Consider the following 18,019-nt stretch of genomic DNA (forward strand, 5'->3'; position numbering starts at 1 on the left):
TCATAGTCATATAGGCTGAGGATCACATGGAGTACCAGTCACTTGGACTAATTGTTTCCATGCATCTTTGGTTTTCTTCATTCTTCTTTGCTCTGGATGAGGAGAGACCCATCATTGCATCTCGATGGCTGCTTGCAAACTTTTAAGATCCTAGTCGCTACTTGCCAAAGTAGGATGTGGAACAATGTTTTGGGTAGTATGTTATTCCAATTGAGCTTGCTGTGCCCTGCAAGTATGGTCCTGAGCCCACAGGTCTAACTACTTGCTCCCTCTGGGTAGCTTGCGGTGGCCAAGAAGTGACTACAGCCTTGCCCCTTGTCAGCTCTACTACATACCTGGGAATTTTTACAGAACATAGCAATACACTTGTAGAAACATTGTCTGCCAACTCTATGCATGATCTTGGGCACACTCCCACCTGCATAGACATACCTAATAGTTATGTCGACCCATCTATCCACCTGTAGATCAATGTTTGCAAGGCTGTAAATCTTTATGGAAGCAGACTGTCCAATCTTTCTTTTGCAGAGCGGCTGGTGAGTTTGAATTGCCAGCCTTCTAGTTAGCAACCGAATGCCTTAACCACCCCACCACGAGAGCTCCTTAGGGTATATACCTAGGAGTGGAATTGCTGAGACATATGGTAATTCTGTGTTTAACAGGAACTGTTGAACTATTGTCCACAGTGGCTGCATCATTTTACAGTCCCACCATCAGTGGATGAGGGTTCCAATTTCTCGACACCCTTGCCCGGAAGAGGGTTTTTTAGAAGAAAAGAATTAATGAGAGTTCTTTTTGGGACTTGTTATGTTTGAGATGCCTATCAGTCATGCATGTGAAATGTTGAGTTGGCAACCCACCTCCATCTGGATTTGAATCTGGGTGTGGCTCTACTGTGTTCATTTGGAGCCAGCTGCTTAACTACTCCAGCCTTCCCTCCCTGGGCATTTGTGAGGTTTATTGGGTGGCATTTGTCAAGTACCTGGTTCAGTGCCCAGTGCCTGGCACATCACAGGTGCCAAAGAATACCCGGGACTGCCTATAACTTTATTTATATCATCTCATTTTCTGTAAGTGTTATGTTGGTGAATGTCTTATTGTGTATGTTTTCACCACAATAAAAGTAAAAAAAAAAAAAAAAAAAAAAAAAGATAAGATTGATGGTTCAAACCCAGGAGGAAAGGCTTGGTGATCTGCTTCTGTAAAGATTACAGCCAAGAAAACCCAATAGAGGAGTTCTACTCTGTAATGCATGAGGTTGCCGTGAGTCGGAATCAACTCGCCACCACCAGGTTTGACTTTGTCCATAGGTCATAAAGCACCATTGCAGGCTCCTGTCCCAAGTGTTGCAGCTGAATTGGTGGCTCTGAAGCTACTAGCAGCAGGGGGGCTGGGTTCAGCATGAGGTGGAGGAAGAGGAGCACAAAAACTGGAAGAAACATGAAGATGTGTTGATGATGTTGATGATGGAGGAAGCTTTGGTTGGAACCGTCCTTGGCTCTGATGCCAATGTATAATTAGTGGCACCCTTGAGGATAGGGTTGGCTGTCCGAGTGTGCAGTCTGTGGCCAGAGAGCAAGCTAACTAGCAGGGACACTGGCCTGTCCATCCCTGACCTTAGCCATCTTGAGGAGCCAGCCCTGCCCCTCCCAGGCCTAGCCATCAGCCTCCACTGCCTGCTTCATTTGCAGAGTATTCAGTCATTCATTGGCTCTTGTTTCTTGAGCTTCTACCTGTGCCAGGCAGGTCTAGGTCCTGGGGAATACAAACCAAATCAATTGCCATTGAATTGACTCTGACTCATGGCGATTTCATGTGTGTCAGAGTAGAACTGTGTTCCACAGGGTTTTCAATGGCGGATTTTTCAGAAGTAGATGGATTGGCCTTTCTTCTGAGGCATGTCTGGGTGGCTTCTAGTCGCCAACCTTTTGGTTAACAGCTCAGTGTGTGAATTGTTTGTACCATCCAGAGACTCCCTCCGGGACACAGCAGTGAGAAAATAAAAAGCCCTGCTCTCTGGGAGCCTCCATTCTCATGAGCTCTTTTGTGTCTTGCCTGGGAGTGGCATTGGCATTTTCCACAGGCCACAGCAGTCAGAATGGTGGCCAGCTGGCCCTCACTCTGCTGGCCCTGTGGACATGGGTCTTTGAGCCGGTTGCAGAGCCAGGGCAGTTAGTCAGGCGTGGGCACATCCATCTGGCTCCAAATGGGGTGTATGCTCAAGGTTTCAGCTCTCTCAGCTTTCCATAAACTCTCTACAGAACTTTCCAAAAATCCTTTTCTTTTGTGATGAGAAAGATGAGAAACTTGCTCTGTACTCTTTCACCCCCTCCCACAGGTACTTCCCATCTCTTATCTCTACCCCATTTTCCTAGGACCCAAGGTGGGTGGAATACACCTTCTCCTTCATCCTTGTCTTGCTTTCATGTCTCTTGTTGCTCTTGACATGCCGTAGCCTCTCTTGGCGTGTGTCGTAGTTGAGATGGGCTGTGTCAGCAGGCAGCCACCCCTGTGCACGGAGTGTGTGCTGTGTGCTGGGCGTTCTACCGCAGCTCTGCACACGCGGCTGCTGTCATCCCTCTGCAGCCATCTGAGGCTCAGGCACCACCATCCTGTACTGTGAGGGGTCTTCCTGGGGAGGCTGCTCACACCTAAAGACACCCCCACCTCCAGGAGTGGGGAGAGGAGCCCAGCAGGTCACCCACCAGGAACACAGAGAGAGCTAGGGCAGGTTGCCCAGTAGGGCAACAAGTGTCCTGCCATGGTCAGAGAGGAGGAGGAGGGAGATTGAAAGTATGTTGGTGGGACCTCACCAACTGGGAGGAAAAAACAGACAGTACCCATCTGCAGGGAAAAGCCACGTCCACTCTTGATGTGTGGAGCTCTTATGGACCAGATGGCAGGCTGGTCAGTTCTCCTCTGGCCTTAGGAAAGGGCCCAGAGCAATGAGATGGGCTGCAGTGACCTTCCCCCCCCACACACACACACCTGCTGACACCACAGGAACATCATCTGAAATTCCTTCCATTGCTTCTACTTCTTCACTGTCTGGGCCACGGGCTGGCTCCAGAGCAAGTTTTTCTGAGGGTCCCTAGTTAGGGAGCAAGAAGGGGGATTGAGGAAGTTTTTCTCAGACTGACCAGCTGCTCAGACCTCCTCCAGCACTCTCTCCCCCAGGACTCCTTTTGCCTTTCTGAAGGAAGAAACCAGGTGGTTGCTATATTGGGAGGTGGTGAGAAGAGGAACTGGGTGGAAACTGAACCCCAAGGCCCACCCTGTGAGTGTCGAGTGCTGGCTCTGGGTGATGGTTTCGCGGCATACTTGACAGGCTGTTAAAGGAGAGCCCAGGGGAAGCACTGGCCGCTGTGCTGCTCTGGATGGCAACCGCTGTTTCTAATAATAAGACAGCTGAATGGACGCTGCTGTTGGCAAGGAGGCTGAATTGGTTCCTCTTTGGAAAGCCACTGCCTGGTTTCTGATGGAGGGAGATCCCTGGGCAGGCCTTCAGTCTGTCCTGAGGGGACATGCAGGACAGTGCCAGTGAGTCATGGAACATTTATTGAGTGCCTGCTGTGTGCGCTTGGCTGTGTGACGCCATCTCCGGGGGTGTGGACCAAGGGTGGGTCTGAATGGCCAGGGTTGCTGTTCCATGCTGGTTTGACTCACCCCGCTTCTGAGTGGAAAAGGAGACACATTCTTAACCAAGACTGGAGCTGTCCTATTGGAAAGTTCAACGAGTCAGAGGTGTGGGGCTAGCCTGGCAGGTTTCTGCTCCTGAGCGCTGTCCACATAGGAGCCGTCCACCCAGTGCGTTACTCAGGGCTGAGGATGAATCATAGCCCTTTTTTTTCTCTCCACCTGTCCCAGCCTGAAGGAGCTTTGGTAGCATAGTGGATAAGGCATTTGGCTGCTAACCAGAAGGTTGGCGATTCAAACCCACCTGCTGCTCTGTGGGAGGAAGATGGGGCAATCTACTTCGGTAAAGATTTATAGCTTTGGAAACCCAATGAGGGTGTCGCTGTGAGTCAGAATTGACTCAATGGCAGTGGGTTTGATTTGGTCCCAGCCTGAGGCCATGAAGCATCTTCATTCAGGAATCACAGATGCTTTTTAAACAGTAACCTGAACACTTTCCTCTGGGAAGACCAATGAAGTCAAGAAAAGCTAAATATCCCAGGGGTGGTCCTAGGGTTGGTGTCCCCCAATGTGATAATTCATGGTGTCAACCCCTGGCCCCTGCGTGGGTGGAGCTGGCTGTCGGGGAGCACCTCCTCTACCCTGTTTCCCCCCTCCCCCACACAGGGCTGAGCACTGTGGAGCCTTGCTTCCGGCCCTGTCCTAGGCAGTTCCCCGCAGTCCTCCCCTTTCCCATTGACCAAGCTAGAGACCCTCCTCTTCACCCAGTGGTGGGTGCCAAGGCTTCCACCTGTACCCTGACTGGTATGGGATGAGGGGTAGTGGGTGGTGATGAGTTACCACACGGGGTGACAGGTAGCACTAACCCAGGTGACACCACTGCCCGGGTGGTCCCTCTTCCTGCAGCACCAGGTCGCCTGCTGGTGCCTCCACGGCCACTGCAAACCCCGGTGTCATTTTGGTGTCACCTCCTACACCACCCTAGTGATACCACTGAAATATCCTAAAGCAAAGATAGCTCAGTATCCTACAGCTGCTAGCCCCACTTCCAATAGGATAAAACAACAACAACAACAACAAAACAAACATACTGCCATCAAGTTGGATCTGACTCATAGCAACCCCTTCTTGGGTTTCCGAGGCAGTATCACTACGGAAGTAGATTGCCCAGCCTTCCTTCTGAGGAGTGGCTGGTGGGTTTGAACCACCAGCCTTCTGGTGAGCAGTCAAGTGCCTTAGCACTATGCCACCAGAGCTCCTTCCGACAGAATAAAGCTGGTTTCTAATAACCAAACCAGTTGCCGTCCACTTTATTCTGACTCAGCAAGCCCATGTGTGTCAGAGGAGAGCTGTGCTTCATGGGATTTTCAGTCTTTGGTTATTTGGAAGTCAACCGCCAGCCCTTTCTTCCAGGGTGCCTCTGGGTGGACTCAATCCTCCAGCCCTTTGGTTCACAGCCAAGGGTGTTAACCATTTGCATTGCCCAGGGGCTCCGTGTTTCTGATTGCTGCTTCTCATTCCATTCTCACAAGAACCCCAGGAGGCAGGGATTATTTACAGATGAGGATATGGAATTAAGAGAGGTTGTGTAATTTATCTGAAGACACACAACTAGATAGTAACAGGTCAGCCACTGCCTCCCTGTCTTTCCACTGTACCTAAACCTAAGTAGCTCTCCATGGCCTTCCAGATGAAGTCTGATCCTAGTGTCCAGAGTTCCTCAGGTGTAGACCCCAGCCCTCCTTTCCAACCATCCTCAGGATGCCTGGCCCAGAGACCTCAGTCCAGCCAGGTTGATCCACTCACCATCCATTGAATACATGTCCTGCTTCTCCACCTTTCCACCTTTGCCCCTGCAGTTTCCACTGCCTGGAATGCCCTTTTCAATTCTCTCTGTCAAGTGACTCTATCTTACAAGGTCTTCCTCTTGCAAGAAGCCTTCCTTGATGTGGTGATTTTAAAGTATGTCCATAAATTCTTTGACACTCCTTCCTTCAAAAGATAAAGTCCAATTCCCCTCCCCTTGAGTGTGGGCTGGGCTTTGAGACTTCCTTCTAATAACAGGATAAAGTAGAAGTGATGCTGTGCGAGGACTAAGTCCAAAGAAGTATTGCCACCTCCTCTGTGCTCTGTCTGTCTTCAGTCGCTCACCCTGGGGGAAGTTAGATGCTGTATTGTGAGGACACTCAAGCAGCCTATAGACAGGCCCATGTGATGAGGAGCTGAGGCCTCCTGCCAGTAGCCTTGTGAGTGTGCCATCTTGGAAGTGGATTCTCCAGCCCCGGTCAAGCCTTGAGATTCATGCAGCCCCTGCTGACATCCTGTCTGCAACCACATGAGAAAACAAGAACCAGAACAGCCTAGCTAAGCCACTCCTAAAATCCTGACCCACAGAATTTTTTTTTTCTTTCCATTTTTTAAAACTGTGATTTGGGTGAAAGTTTGCAAAGGAAATTCATTTTCCATTCAACAGTTCATACACATTTTGTTTCATGACATTGATTGCAATCCCCATAATGTAACAGCTCTCTCTCGCTTTTTTAACATTTTTATTGTGATTTGGATGAAAGTTTACAAAGCAAATTCATTTTCCATACAACAGTTCATACACATTTTGTTTCATGACACTGACTGCAATCTCCGCAATGTAACTGCTCTCTTCCTACTTCCTCCCAGTAGTTACCTCTTCTTTATGTCCTTCTTTCCTATGCATTCCTGCCCTCTGAGCTATCTCCCTGTGCAAATACTGCCCTTCTGTTCTCCATGATTAATTGTTCTAAGGAGTGTACCTACCTGAGGTAAATGTTCACCCTATATGCCTGTCTGTTGTTTGGCTGGAAGCCACGGGAGTGAGTTCAATTCCAGACCTGAAGAGTAACTAGGGACCGTAGTCTCAGGGGTCTCACCTGGCTCTATCAGATTGGTAAACCTGGTCTTTTTTTGGTAATGATTTTGAGTTTTGTTCCACTTCGTTCTCCCACTCTACCCAGGATCTCCTGCACTGATCCCTTTCCAAGTGGTTGACAGTGGTAGCCAGGCACCATCTAGTTCTTGTGGTCTCATGATCATGTAGGCTGAGCTTCTCACGGTCCACTAGTCCACTGAACTTGTTCAGCTCTCTTCCCACTTCCACCCTGTGGTTACCTTTTCCCTGTGTCCTTCTTTCCTGTACATTCCTGCCCCCTGAGCTGTCTCCCTGTGCACATACTGCCCTTCTGATCTCCCATGGTTGATTGTTGTAAGGAGTGTACCTACCTGGTAGAAATGTTCACCTTATATGCCTGTCTATTGTTTGACTGGAAGCCATGGGAGTGAGGTCCAAAGGGTGGCTAGGACCATAGTTTCTGGTTTCACCAGTCTCCATAAGACCAGTAAACTTGGTCTTTGATTTTGAGTTTTGTTTCACGTTTTTCTCTCACTCTATCCGTGATCTCCTTTTTTGATCCCTTTCTGAGTGGTTGACAGTGGTAGCCAGACACCATCTGGTCTCAGGGGCATGTAGGCTGAGGTCTGCGTGGTTCACTGGTCTGCTGGACTAATAGTTTCCCTGTGCCTTTGACTTTCTTTATTCTTTGGATGTGAAGAGACCAATTGTTGCATCTTAGATGGCTGCTTGTAAGCTTTTAAGACTCCAGTTGCTAGTCACCAAAGCCAAAGAAATTGTTTTAGGCCACTAAATTTTGGAGTAATTTGCTATACTGCAATTGTTGTTGTTGTTATGTGCCGTCGAGTCAGATCTGACTCATAGCGACCCCTCCTTGGGTTTCTGAGGTGGTATCACTACTGAAATAGATTGCCCAACCTTCCTTCTGAGGAGTAGCTGGTAGGTTTGAACCGCTAGCCTTCTGGTTAACAGTTAAGTGCCTTAGGCACTATGCTACCATTGCTGTTGTTGTTATGTGCTGTTGAGTTGGGCCTGACTCATAGCGACCCCTCCTTGGATTTCTGAGGCAATATCACTATGGAAGTAGATTGCCCAACCTTCCTTCCAAGGAGTGGCTGGTGGGTTTGAACCGCCAGCCTTCTGGTCAGCAGTCAAGTGCCTTAGACACTATGTTACCAGAGCTCCTACTACCAGTAACTAATATATTTGACCTCCCAGCAAGAAGTGTTCTCTGTTTCCTCTGAACCACTGTGGCACTGGTTATCTCATAATTAAGATCAAGAACCCTAGACATTGGGCCCTTGCATAGTATGTCTTCATTTTCCCAGCATCCCATCCATACCTTCCATAGTGTAGGTGCATAATCAGTTGGGGTTAACTGATTGACTAACAGAGGGTATTGTGTAAGACTAAACTTAATGTATTTTTTAATTGTCACTTTTCATGGATAGCAAAGAGTGGACTCGATTTGGGGGTGATTGGAGAAGAGCCTCATAGTCTACAATCCACAGAGCCAAGGAAAGACCTGGGAATGAATTGGCCTGAATCCAGGGGTTTTCTGCAGGCACTGAAGGCTGTGTACTTGCGTCCCTGGACACATCCTGTTATTAAGCTGGGGGAAACAAAGAAAGCAGAGCCTCCACTCATGTATCAAAGTCTTAAAAACATCAACCAATTATAAAAATAGTGCCTAAGGTACTTGACTGCTAAGCAGAAGGCTGGCGGTTCAAACCTACCAGGCACTCCTCGGAAGGAAGGTTGGGCAATCTACTTCTGTAGTGATACCGCCTCGGAAACCCAAGGAGGGGTTGCTGTGAGTTGGATCCGACTTGACGACAGTGAATGAGATAAAATAATTAAAAATACTGAAAAGCAAAAGGGGAAAAAAATAATCTTTAATCTTATAACTCATTTGACATGTATCCTTCAAGATATTTTTTCCTGAGGGATGACATATGTACTCATATGATGAAGATCTATGCCTGTGTGTACCCAAAGTTGCTTTTTATGTTTAATTGAATAAATGCCATCACCTTGTTCTGAACCCTTTTTTGTTGTCTCTCTCACTTAGCAATGCACTGTGAATCTTTGTAGGATTTTTATTGGATGGGCATACTCCTGTGTATTATTACCTCTTTCCTTTCACTGGTGGGTAGCTGTTCTGTTTCCACATGTTTGCCTATAAACAATGCTGCAGCAAATGTCCTGTGTACTTGTCCAAATACTGATTTAGAGTTGGCCCCTGTTGTATGGCGAGCGACCCCATGCACAATGGAATGAAATGCTGCCTGGTCCTGTGCCAGGCCCATAATTGGCTGCAGATCAGACCATCGTGATCCATAGGGTGTCCATTGGCTGATGTTTGGAACTAGATCGCCACACTTTTCTTCTTGTCTGTCTTAGTCTGACACCTCCGCTGAAACCTGTTCAGCATCGTGAAGCCTTCACTGTTACAGGAGTGGTGGCTGCATGGGAGGTGTATTAGTTGATTAGAATCAACTCACATCTCCCGTTTGAAAGGTGAGAATTAAGGATGTGAATATTTTTACGGCATAGGACACATAGTCCAAATTGCCCTTTAGGAAGTTTGTCCCAAGTATATGCTTACCTATAGTTACTATGTACTCACTCCCACATCCCTGCCAACACTGAGTATTCTTTTCAATCCTGGCCAATCTGATAGGTCAAAGGTACTACCTTATGTTTAATTTCCTTGATAATTAGGGAGTTGGGCATATTTCAATATATTTATTAAGCATTTATATTTTTCCTTTAGTAAGTTGTTTGTTCACCCATCCCCTTTGCACACTTTTCTGTTTCCTTCACAGAACTTAGTTTTTTTTTTTTTTAAATTAGGATTTGGGTGAAGATTTACAGAGTAAATTCACTTTTCACACAGCAGTTCACATATACTTTGTCTCATGACATTGACCAAAATTTACAATGCAGCAGCTCCCCTCCCACTTCCTCCCCATAGTTACCTCCTCCCAGTGTCCATCCCTTCATACTCTTCTGCACCCTGAGCTATCTCCCTGTGCATAAGCAGCCCTTCCTTCTCCCATGATTGTTCTCTCCAGGGCGTATATCTACTTGAGGTAAATGTTTAACTCACATGCCTGTACTTTGTTTGGCTGGAAACCACAGTTGTGGGCTCAGTTCCAGACCTGAAGGGCAACTAGGGGCCATAGTCTCAGTGGTTACACCAGGCTCTATTGGACCAGCAAACCTGGTCCCCACCTTCTTTTTTTTTTTTGCCTCCAAATGATTTTGAGTTTTGTACCACATCGTTCTCCCTCTTTATGCAGGATCTCCTACATCCCTTCCAAGTGAATGGCAGTGGTAGCTGGGCACCATCTAGTTCTTCTGGTCTCATAGTTGTATAGGTTGCAGATCTGATGGTGTACCAGTCGCTAGGACTGATTGTTTCCATTAATTCTGGTTTTCTTCTTTCTTCCTGACGAGGAGAGACCTGTTGTTGCATCTAGATGGCAGCTTCCTAGCTTTTAAGGTCCCAGTCGCTACTCGCCAAAGTAGTAGGTGGAACAATGTTTTGTATAGTATGTTATGCCAATTGAGCCTGATGTCCCCTGCGACTATGGTCCCAAGCCCGCAGGCTCAACTACTCGGTCCCTCTGGGTAGCTGGCTGTGACCAAGCAATGACCATAACCTTGCCCCTTGTCAGCTCTACTATACACCTGGGAATTCTGATCATTCACATGAACTTATGGACCCATTGTCTGCCAACCCTATATATGATCTTGGATACACTCTCCATTTAGACATACCTATTGTTTAGCTTGTTCACCTATCTATCCATCCCTATACCCATGTTTGCTTTCCCTGACAACTCAGTACTGTATATGCAAAAGGAGAACTTAGTTTTTAAAAGTTTAATTATGCAAGTAACATGGGTCCGCATGCTTGTAAAGTAGGCAGACTATAAAGCAAAACTCCTTTCACCACCCTCACCTCCCCCTTTGGACAGTCTGATGCATATTTTTTCAGAGCACTTTCTATGCATTTACATACACACATATAGATCTTTATAGTTCTTTTTATAAAAATGAGATCATATTTGCTTTTTCCCCCTCATATATCTTGGAAATATATATATATATATATATATATGTATATATATATATGCAAGCAAAGTAAATCTATTGCTCTCTTTTGAATGGCTGAATAGTATTTTGGTAACAGGTTTATTGAGACCATGCAATTTATCTATTTAAAGTGTGCACTTAATGGTTTTTAGTATATTTACAAAGTTGTGCAACCATTACCATAATAACTTTGAGAATATTTTCATCACCTCAAAAGAAGCTCCCGTATCCTTCAGCCTTCACCCCTTACCTCCCATTCCTCTCATTCCTAAATAATCTGCTAAAATGATCTGCTTTCTGTCTTTGCAGCTTTGTGCATTCTAGGCATTTCATATAAATGATGTCATAAGTATATGGTTGTTTGTGTCAGGCTTCTTTCACTTTGCATAATGTTTTCAAGATTCATGTTGTAGCAGGTATCAGTACTTCATTCCTTTTTATGGCTGAATAATACTCCATTGTATGGATATACCACAGTTTACTTATTCATTTATCAGTTGATAGACAATTGGGTTGCTTCTACTTTTTGGCTATTATGAATAATGTGGGTATGAACATCCATGTACAAGTTTTTGTGTGGACATATGCTTTTGTTTCTCTTGGATATATACTTTGGAGTGGAATTGCTGGATCAAATAGTAACTTTTTGAGCAACTGCCAAACTGTTTTCCACAGAAGCAGCACCATTTAACATTCCCAGCAGTGTATGAAGTTTCCAGTTTCTCCACATCCTCACCAACACCTGTTATTGTCTATCTTTTTTATTCTAGCCATCTTCCTTTTGCCATTGTATTGATTCCAACTCATAGTGACCCAATGGGGGAGAGTAGAACTGCCCCATATGGTTTTCAAGGCTGTAAATCTTTATGGAAGCAGACTGCCTCATCTTTCTCCCATGGCGTGGTTGGTGGGTTTGAACCACTGCTCTTTTGGTTAGGAGTGGAATGCTTTAACCATTGTGCCACCAGCGCTCCTTTCTAGCCATCTTAGTGAGTGTGAAGTTGTACCTCATTGTTTTGATTTGCACTTCTGTGATGACTAGTGGTACTGAGCATCTTTTCATATGCTTGTTTATCATTTGTATATCTTCTTTGGAGAAACATCTGTTCAATCCTTTGCCTGTTTTTAAGCTGAGTTACTTTGTTATTAAGTTGTAAGAGTTCATTATATATTTTAGCTTGTAAGTCCCTTATCAGATGTATAGTTTGCAAATATTTTCTCCCACTTTCACTTTCTTGATAGTGTTTGTGGAATCACAGAAGTTTTAAATTTAATGAAGTCTAATGTACCTATTTTTTCTTTTGTTGCTTAAGCTTTTGGTGTCAGATCTTAAGAACCCATTGCCAAATCTGAGATCATCAAGACTTACCCTACATTTTCTTCTAAGATTTTTATATTTTTAGCTCTTACATTTAGAATTTTGATCCATTTTGAGTATGTAGTGTGAGATAAGGGTCTAATTTCTTTCTTTTGCATGAGGCTATTAAGTTGTCCCAGCACCATTTATTGAATTGACCATTCTTTCCCCTTGTTGAAATCAATTGACCGTAGATACATAGATTTATTTCTGGACTCTCAATTCTATCCCCTTAATCTATATATTTATCCTATGACAGTACCATACTGTGTTGGTTACTGTTGCTTCATGGTAAGTTTTGAAATTAGGAAGCATCCCCTCAAATTTTGTTCTTCTTTTTAATAAATGTTTTGGCTGCTCTGAATCCCTTGAGTTCCATATCAGTTTTAGAATCAGCTTCTCAATTTCTACAAAGAAGCCATCTCGGATTCTCACAGGGAGGAATTGCATCGAATCTGTAGATCAACTGGGACAACATTGCCATCTTAACTGTGTTAAGTCCTCGGGTCCATGAACATGGAAGTCTTTCCGTTTACTTAGATCTGTAAAATTTTTTTCATCAGTGTTTTGTACTTTTCATGTTATGTATTTTGTACTTCTTTTGTTAACTTTATTCCTAAGTATCTTATTTTTTTATGTTTTTGTAGATGGAATTGTTCCCTTAATTTCATTTTCAGATTGTTCATTGCTAATGTATAGAAATACAATTGATTTTTAAAATATTTATTGTGTATACTGCAACCTTGTTGGACTCATTTGTTAATTCTAATAGTTTTTTTTTAAGTGGATTCCTTAGGATTTTCTGTATATAAGATTGTGTCATCTGTAAATAGAGATAGTTTTACTTTTTCCATTCGTATCTGGATACTTTTTCTTTATCTTACCTAAATACCCTGGCTAGAACTTCTAGTACAATTTTAAATAGCAGTGGTGAACATGAAAGTGTCCAATCTCTAACCATTGTATATGATGTTAGCTGTGGGTTTTTCATAGATAGGCTTTATCAGGTTGAGGAAGTTTCCTTCTATTCCTCATTTGTTTATTGTTTTTATCATGAAAGGATATTGGATTCTGTAAAATACTTTTTCTACATCTATTGAGATGATAATGTGGTTTTTATTTGTTTCATCTATTGATGTGGTATGTTGTTGTTGTTGTTATGTGCCATCCAGTCAGACCCAACCCATAGCGACCCCTCCTTGGGTTTCTGAGGCAGTATCACTACGGAAGTAGATTGCCCCATCTTCCTTCCGAGGAGTGGTGAACCACCAGCCTCTGGTTAGCAGTCAAGTGCCTTAGGCACTATGCTACCAGAGCTCCCTTGATGTGGTATATTACATTGATTTTCCCTTGGGTATATGTCTCACTTGGTCATGATGTATATAATTCTTTTTATATGTGACTGAATTTGGTTTGCTAGTGTTTTGTTGAGAATTTTTCTGTGTATATTCATAATAGATATTGGTTTATAGTTTTTTTTCCTATGTGATGCATTTGTCTGGTAATATAAGACTCATAGAATGAGTTGGAAAGTGGAATCCTTCTCTGTTTTTTTTTTTAAAGAGTTTGTGAGGAATTGGTATTAATTCTTCTTTAAATATTTGGTAGAATTCACTATGAACCCATCTGGCCTTGTGCTTTTCTTGGTGACTAGTTTTTTGATTACTAATTCAATCTCTTTGGTTATTTGTAGGTCTAGTCAGATTTTTTATTCCTTCCTGAGTAATTTTCAGTTGTTTGTATCTTTCTAGGAATTTATCCATTTCATCTAACTTATCTAATTTATTGGCATTCAGTGATTGATAGTATTTGTATTTTATTCTATAAGTATAGCTTACTTTAACCAGTTTCCAATAGATTGACATTTAAGTTTCTTCCATTTTGTATTGTTACACAAAATGCTGCAGTGAACGCATTGGTATATCTATCTCTGTGCACATGTTGAGTATGTTTACAGCACAGACACTTAGGAGTGGAATGGCTGGGTCAAAGGTGTGTGTGTTTAAAATGTTGAGAGTCTCTGCCCAGTGCTATCCCTCTGCTCATCTTTTTGTCTTTATTGCTTTGTACATACTCTTTATGCCGATAACTTTGATCTCCTGGAGACTGGAGTTGGTAAGACTGCAAAGTTTGTGTGGTGCATTTACACCCAGATCAAGTGGGAATGGTAGGGTTGGGAGCTGGGTATTTGGTGACTACTCTCACAGGGGCAGAATGTGGGTACCCGAAGCTTTCCCTACCCCTGTCCATTCTCCTGTGGAGCGTCCAGACCTTACTGCCTGAACTTCTGGTAGATGAGAGGCTTTTTGCCTCTGACAGGTCAGCTTTGTCCTGACTGAAGTCATTTGGAGTCTGCTGCAGAGTTGGGTCTCCCCAGGTGATCCCACAGGAGTCCTTCTCATGGTGGTTCTATTTTGAGAAGTTAGAGGAAGGGAGAGTTTGGATGCTTTACTTGCCACTGCATGCAGAGGTGACAAGGACAGACACATACCTTCTCCTTACTGTTTTCTGTTCTTCTGTCCTTTCACCTATTGCCTGGGGACTGTTTGTTCTGGACATCTATTAACTCTTTGTGCTTCAGTGGTCAAGTGTAGCTGCTTCTGTGAAATGCAATGTGAGGAGCTGTGCTGAGGAAACTTTGCATTTGCTTTGTTGGGGGAAGAGCTTCCATCCCCTTACCCTCCCATTCCATTTCTTTTTTTCTCCTTCTTTTTGTTTCTACCTGGAAGATATGAAAGGGGGCACCAGAGTAGCACAAGTATGATTTGAAAATTTTGAAAGGCTTCTGAGGTCTGCAGCTCAGTGGTTTTCAGGCTTTGCTTCACAAGCCCTAGGGTCCTAAAGAGGTGCCTCAGGATCAAAGGTCGAGGGACAGGAGGAGACAAAGTGGCACCTCAGAAGCTCAAGCTCCCATGGCAGCTTGGGTCGAAGCAGTTCTGCTTTGATTGGTTTTATATATTAGCGGTTTGAATGAGATTTTGTATGAGGAGACAAAGGGCAGTGTTACCACAAAAGTTGGAAAACTACTTTCTTGGTCCTCTCCTCAGCCCCACTGTTGGATGGAACCCATCTCAAACACAAATGCTGCTGGGGGCTGGGATGAATCCCAGGATTTCTAGGCATTTTGAAGAACTTGGCTGTTATCAGGGGCCCCACAGGCCTCTCTTCCCTGAGAGAGACTGAGTGGCTACTCTCCTCACGGCTGCTTGCCAGCCTTGGTGTTTTTTTTTTTTTTTTTCCTCCCCTTTTGTTGAATGGGATGTTCTGGCCCTACAGCCTGCAAAGGCAAAATCAAATTACCTTGTCTGTTGATCCAAATGAATTTTGTCCCTCAGGGGAGCCCCAGGCTCAGCTTCCAGACAGTTAGTGAGGAGAAGTTTTCTCAGCAGACCACCTGGCTTACTGCCCACCCTTCTCCCCCTACCCTCTTTGTGTCTTTCAGTCTGCGGAGTTCTTCGAGATGCTGGAGAAAATGCAGGTGAGTATTTTCAAAGGAGGATCCAAGACCTTGGGGGTGGGGGTGGGGCTTCGGTTGCCTCAGCTGACTCAACACCAGGCACAACTAACAGGAAGAACTTGGTGCTCCAAGGGAAGGGGTGGGAGAAGAGAGACCCCACACAGTTCCATTGGCCCACACAGCCTGAGGTCATTTCACACAGGGGATTCCAGAAAACTCCTGCCTGAGCAACAAGGAGAAGATAAAAACAGAACTCCTCCAGCAGAGCAGAGGGGATACTATCAACCCTATGGATGTATGGAGGGTTTGAAAGAGTCCCTTGTTCCTGGAAAGAAAACCTAAGAAAGGAAGCCCCTTTTTAAAGGAAGTATATCCTGTGTCTGGGAGGCAGAGCCGAGGGGTGGGAGGAAGACACTCCTCTTTGACTTTGGGATCAAACTGACCAGAGTTCAAATTCTGCATGTAACACTTACTAGTACAAGTGACTTAACTTTTCTAATCCTCAATAAATAAATAAGAATAAAAATATCCACTTAGATGGTTGTTAGGCTGAAATGAAGTTGTTGTTGTCATTAGTTACACTAGAGCTGATTCATGGTGAACCCTGTGTGTCAGAGTAGAACTGTCTGGGCTCCATCAGGTTTTCAAGACTGACCTTTCAGAAGTAGATTGCCAGGCCTTTCTTCTGAGGCATCTCTGGTGGACTCGAGCCTCCAACCTTTCAGTTAGCTGCCAAACAAGTCAAAAACTGTGTTCAGTATGGATTTTGGGATTCCAAAGGCTCAGGGATAACAGTTAAGAACAGCTGCTCTAGGGAATATTAATACAAACCTCCTAAAACAGGGAGCTCTGGTAGTGTAGTGCCTAAGGCACTTGACTGCTAACCAGAAGGCTGGCAGTTCAAACCCACCAGCCACTCCTTGGAAGGAAGGTTGGGCAATTTACTTCCATAGTGATACTGCCTCGGAAACCCAAGGAGGGGTCGCTATGAGTTGGGTCCGACTCGACGGCACATAACAATAACAACTCTTAAAACAAAGCAAAACAAAACACTGCCACCAAGTTGGTTCTGACTCATAGCGACCCCCATTGGGTTTCTGAGGCTGTAAATCTTTACAAAAGTAGATTGCCCATCTTCCTTCTGCAGAGTGACTGGTGGGTTTGAACAGCCACCCTTCTGGTTAGTAGTCAAATGCCTTAGGCACTGTGCCAGGTTTAATTGATGAAGGTAGTAAGAGTGGGAAGAAGATGCTAATAATACCATACATATTTCAAGTACTTCTCTGGGCCCAGAGATTGACAAGTATCATCTCATTTATTCCTGACAAAGCCCACAGGAAGTGGATATTATTATTAATGGCATCACTACAGAAGTAGATTGCCCAGTCTTCCTTCCACGGAGTGGCTGGTGGGTTTGAACTGCCAGCCTTCTGGTTAGCAGTCAGATGTCTTAGGCACTTTGTCACCAGAGCTCCATCATGTTTCCAAGGCTGTAAATCTTTATGGAAGTAGATCTGCCCATCTTCCTTCTGTGGAGCTGCTGGTGAGTTTGAACCACTGACTTTCTGGTAGCAGCCAAGTGCCTTATCCACTAGGGCACCAGAGCTCCTTGGAAGCTCTAGTAGGAGAGGCAAATTGGGCTCTCACCAGTCCCTGAGTTGCAGGCGGAGGTGCTCAGAAGGCTGTGCAAGTGAGTGTGGTCCTCAGGGAAAGCCAGGTCTCCCTGAGGGCGGGGAGGGGGAGGGACTGAGGGAAATTATTATTAGTGGCTGTGTCATTACCACAAGCAAGTTATTATGATCCTCCTCTGTGCCTAGCGGTGTGTGGAATACAAACTACTTTGTAGCGTTGAGGGAACTTGTAATCATGTTGCAGAGACAAGGATGGTATGTTCTGTGACAGGAGAGATGGGAGACAGGGTATAATTAAGTGTGAAATTGCTGGGAGCAAAATGGGGATTTTCACCTTTCCCCAGCACCCTGGGTAGCTGGCATGGGGTTGTAGCTCACCCTGTACCCATCACCCTGCCTTCTCTCAGGCTGCTCCCACAAGTTCACCCAGCCTCCACCCCCAGCTGGAGTCTGCTGCCTTCTCTGTCTGAGTACATACACTCAGCCACGCTTAGCCAGCTTCACTTAGTTCTATTGTTTAGAGGCTGCTGGGCTGGTCTTCTCAACTAGATTGGGAGCCCCTAGAGGGCAGGAGTCTTGTTTTTATCTTCCTCTATATCCAAGGAAGATGGGGCAATCTACTTCCGTAGTGATACTGCCTCGGAAACCCAAGGAGGGGTCACTATGAGTCGGGTCTGACTCAATGGTACATAACAACAACAACAACAACAGCATATCCATGTTGCTGATTCTATCTCATTTGAGACTGCTGAGGGTTGAGACCAAACATTCCAGTGTTGATTAAATACCACAGGTGCAGAATTCCAGGTGGTGCAAATTGTTAACACACTTGGCTGCTAACTGGAAGGTTGGAAATTCAAGTTCACCCAGCGGTGCCTAAGAAGAAAAGCCTGGCTATCTACTTCTGATAGACCACAGCCATTGAAAAATCACATGGCATACAGTTCTTC

General features: G+C 44.8%; 1 protein-coding gene across 1 annotated transcript in view; it reads left to right on the plus strand.

The window, feature by feature from the left end:
• RAP1GAP2 (RAP1 GTPase activating protein 2) overlaps nucleotides 1-18,019 on the plus strand; it is a 145,985-nt gene that overhangs the window by 40,379 nt on the left and 87,587 nt on the right. The window contains exon 2 of the mRNA XM_007937578.2: nucleotides 15,424-15,459. Coding sequence (XP_007935769.1) covers nucleotides 15,424-15,459 — 36 coding nt within the window. The remainder of the gene's footprint in view (nucleotides 1-15,423; nucleotides 15,460-18,019) is intronic.

Source organism: Orycteropus afer, unplaced genomic scaffold (genome assembly GCF_000298275.1).
Source record: "Orycteropus afer afer isolate SDZICR_OR568_19922 unplaced genomic scaffold, OryAfe1.0 scaffold00042, whole genome shotgun sequence".
In the NCBI taxonomy this organism is placed as follows: Eukaryota; Metazoa; Chordata; class Mammalia; order Tubulidentata; family Orycteropodidae; genus Orycteropus; species Orycteropus afer.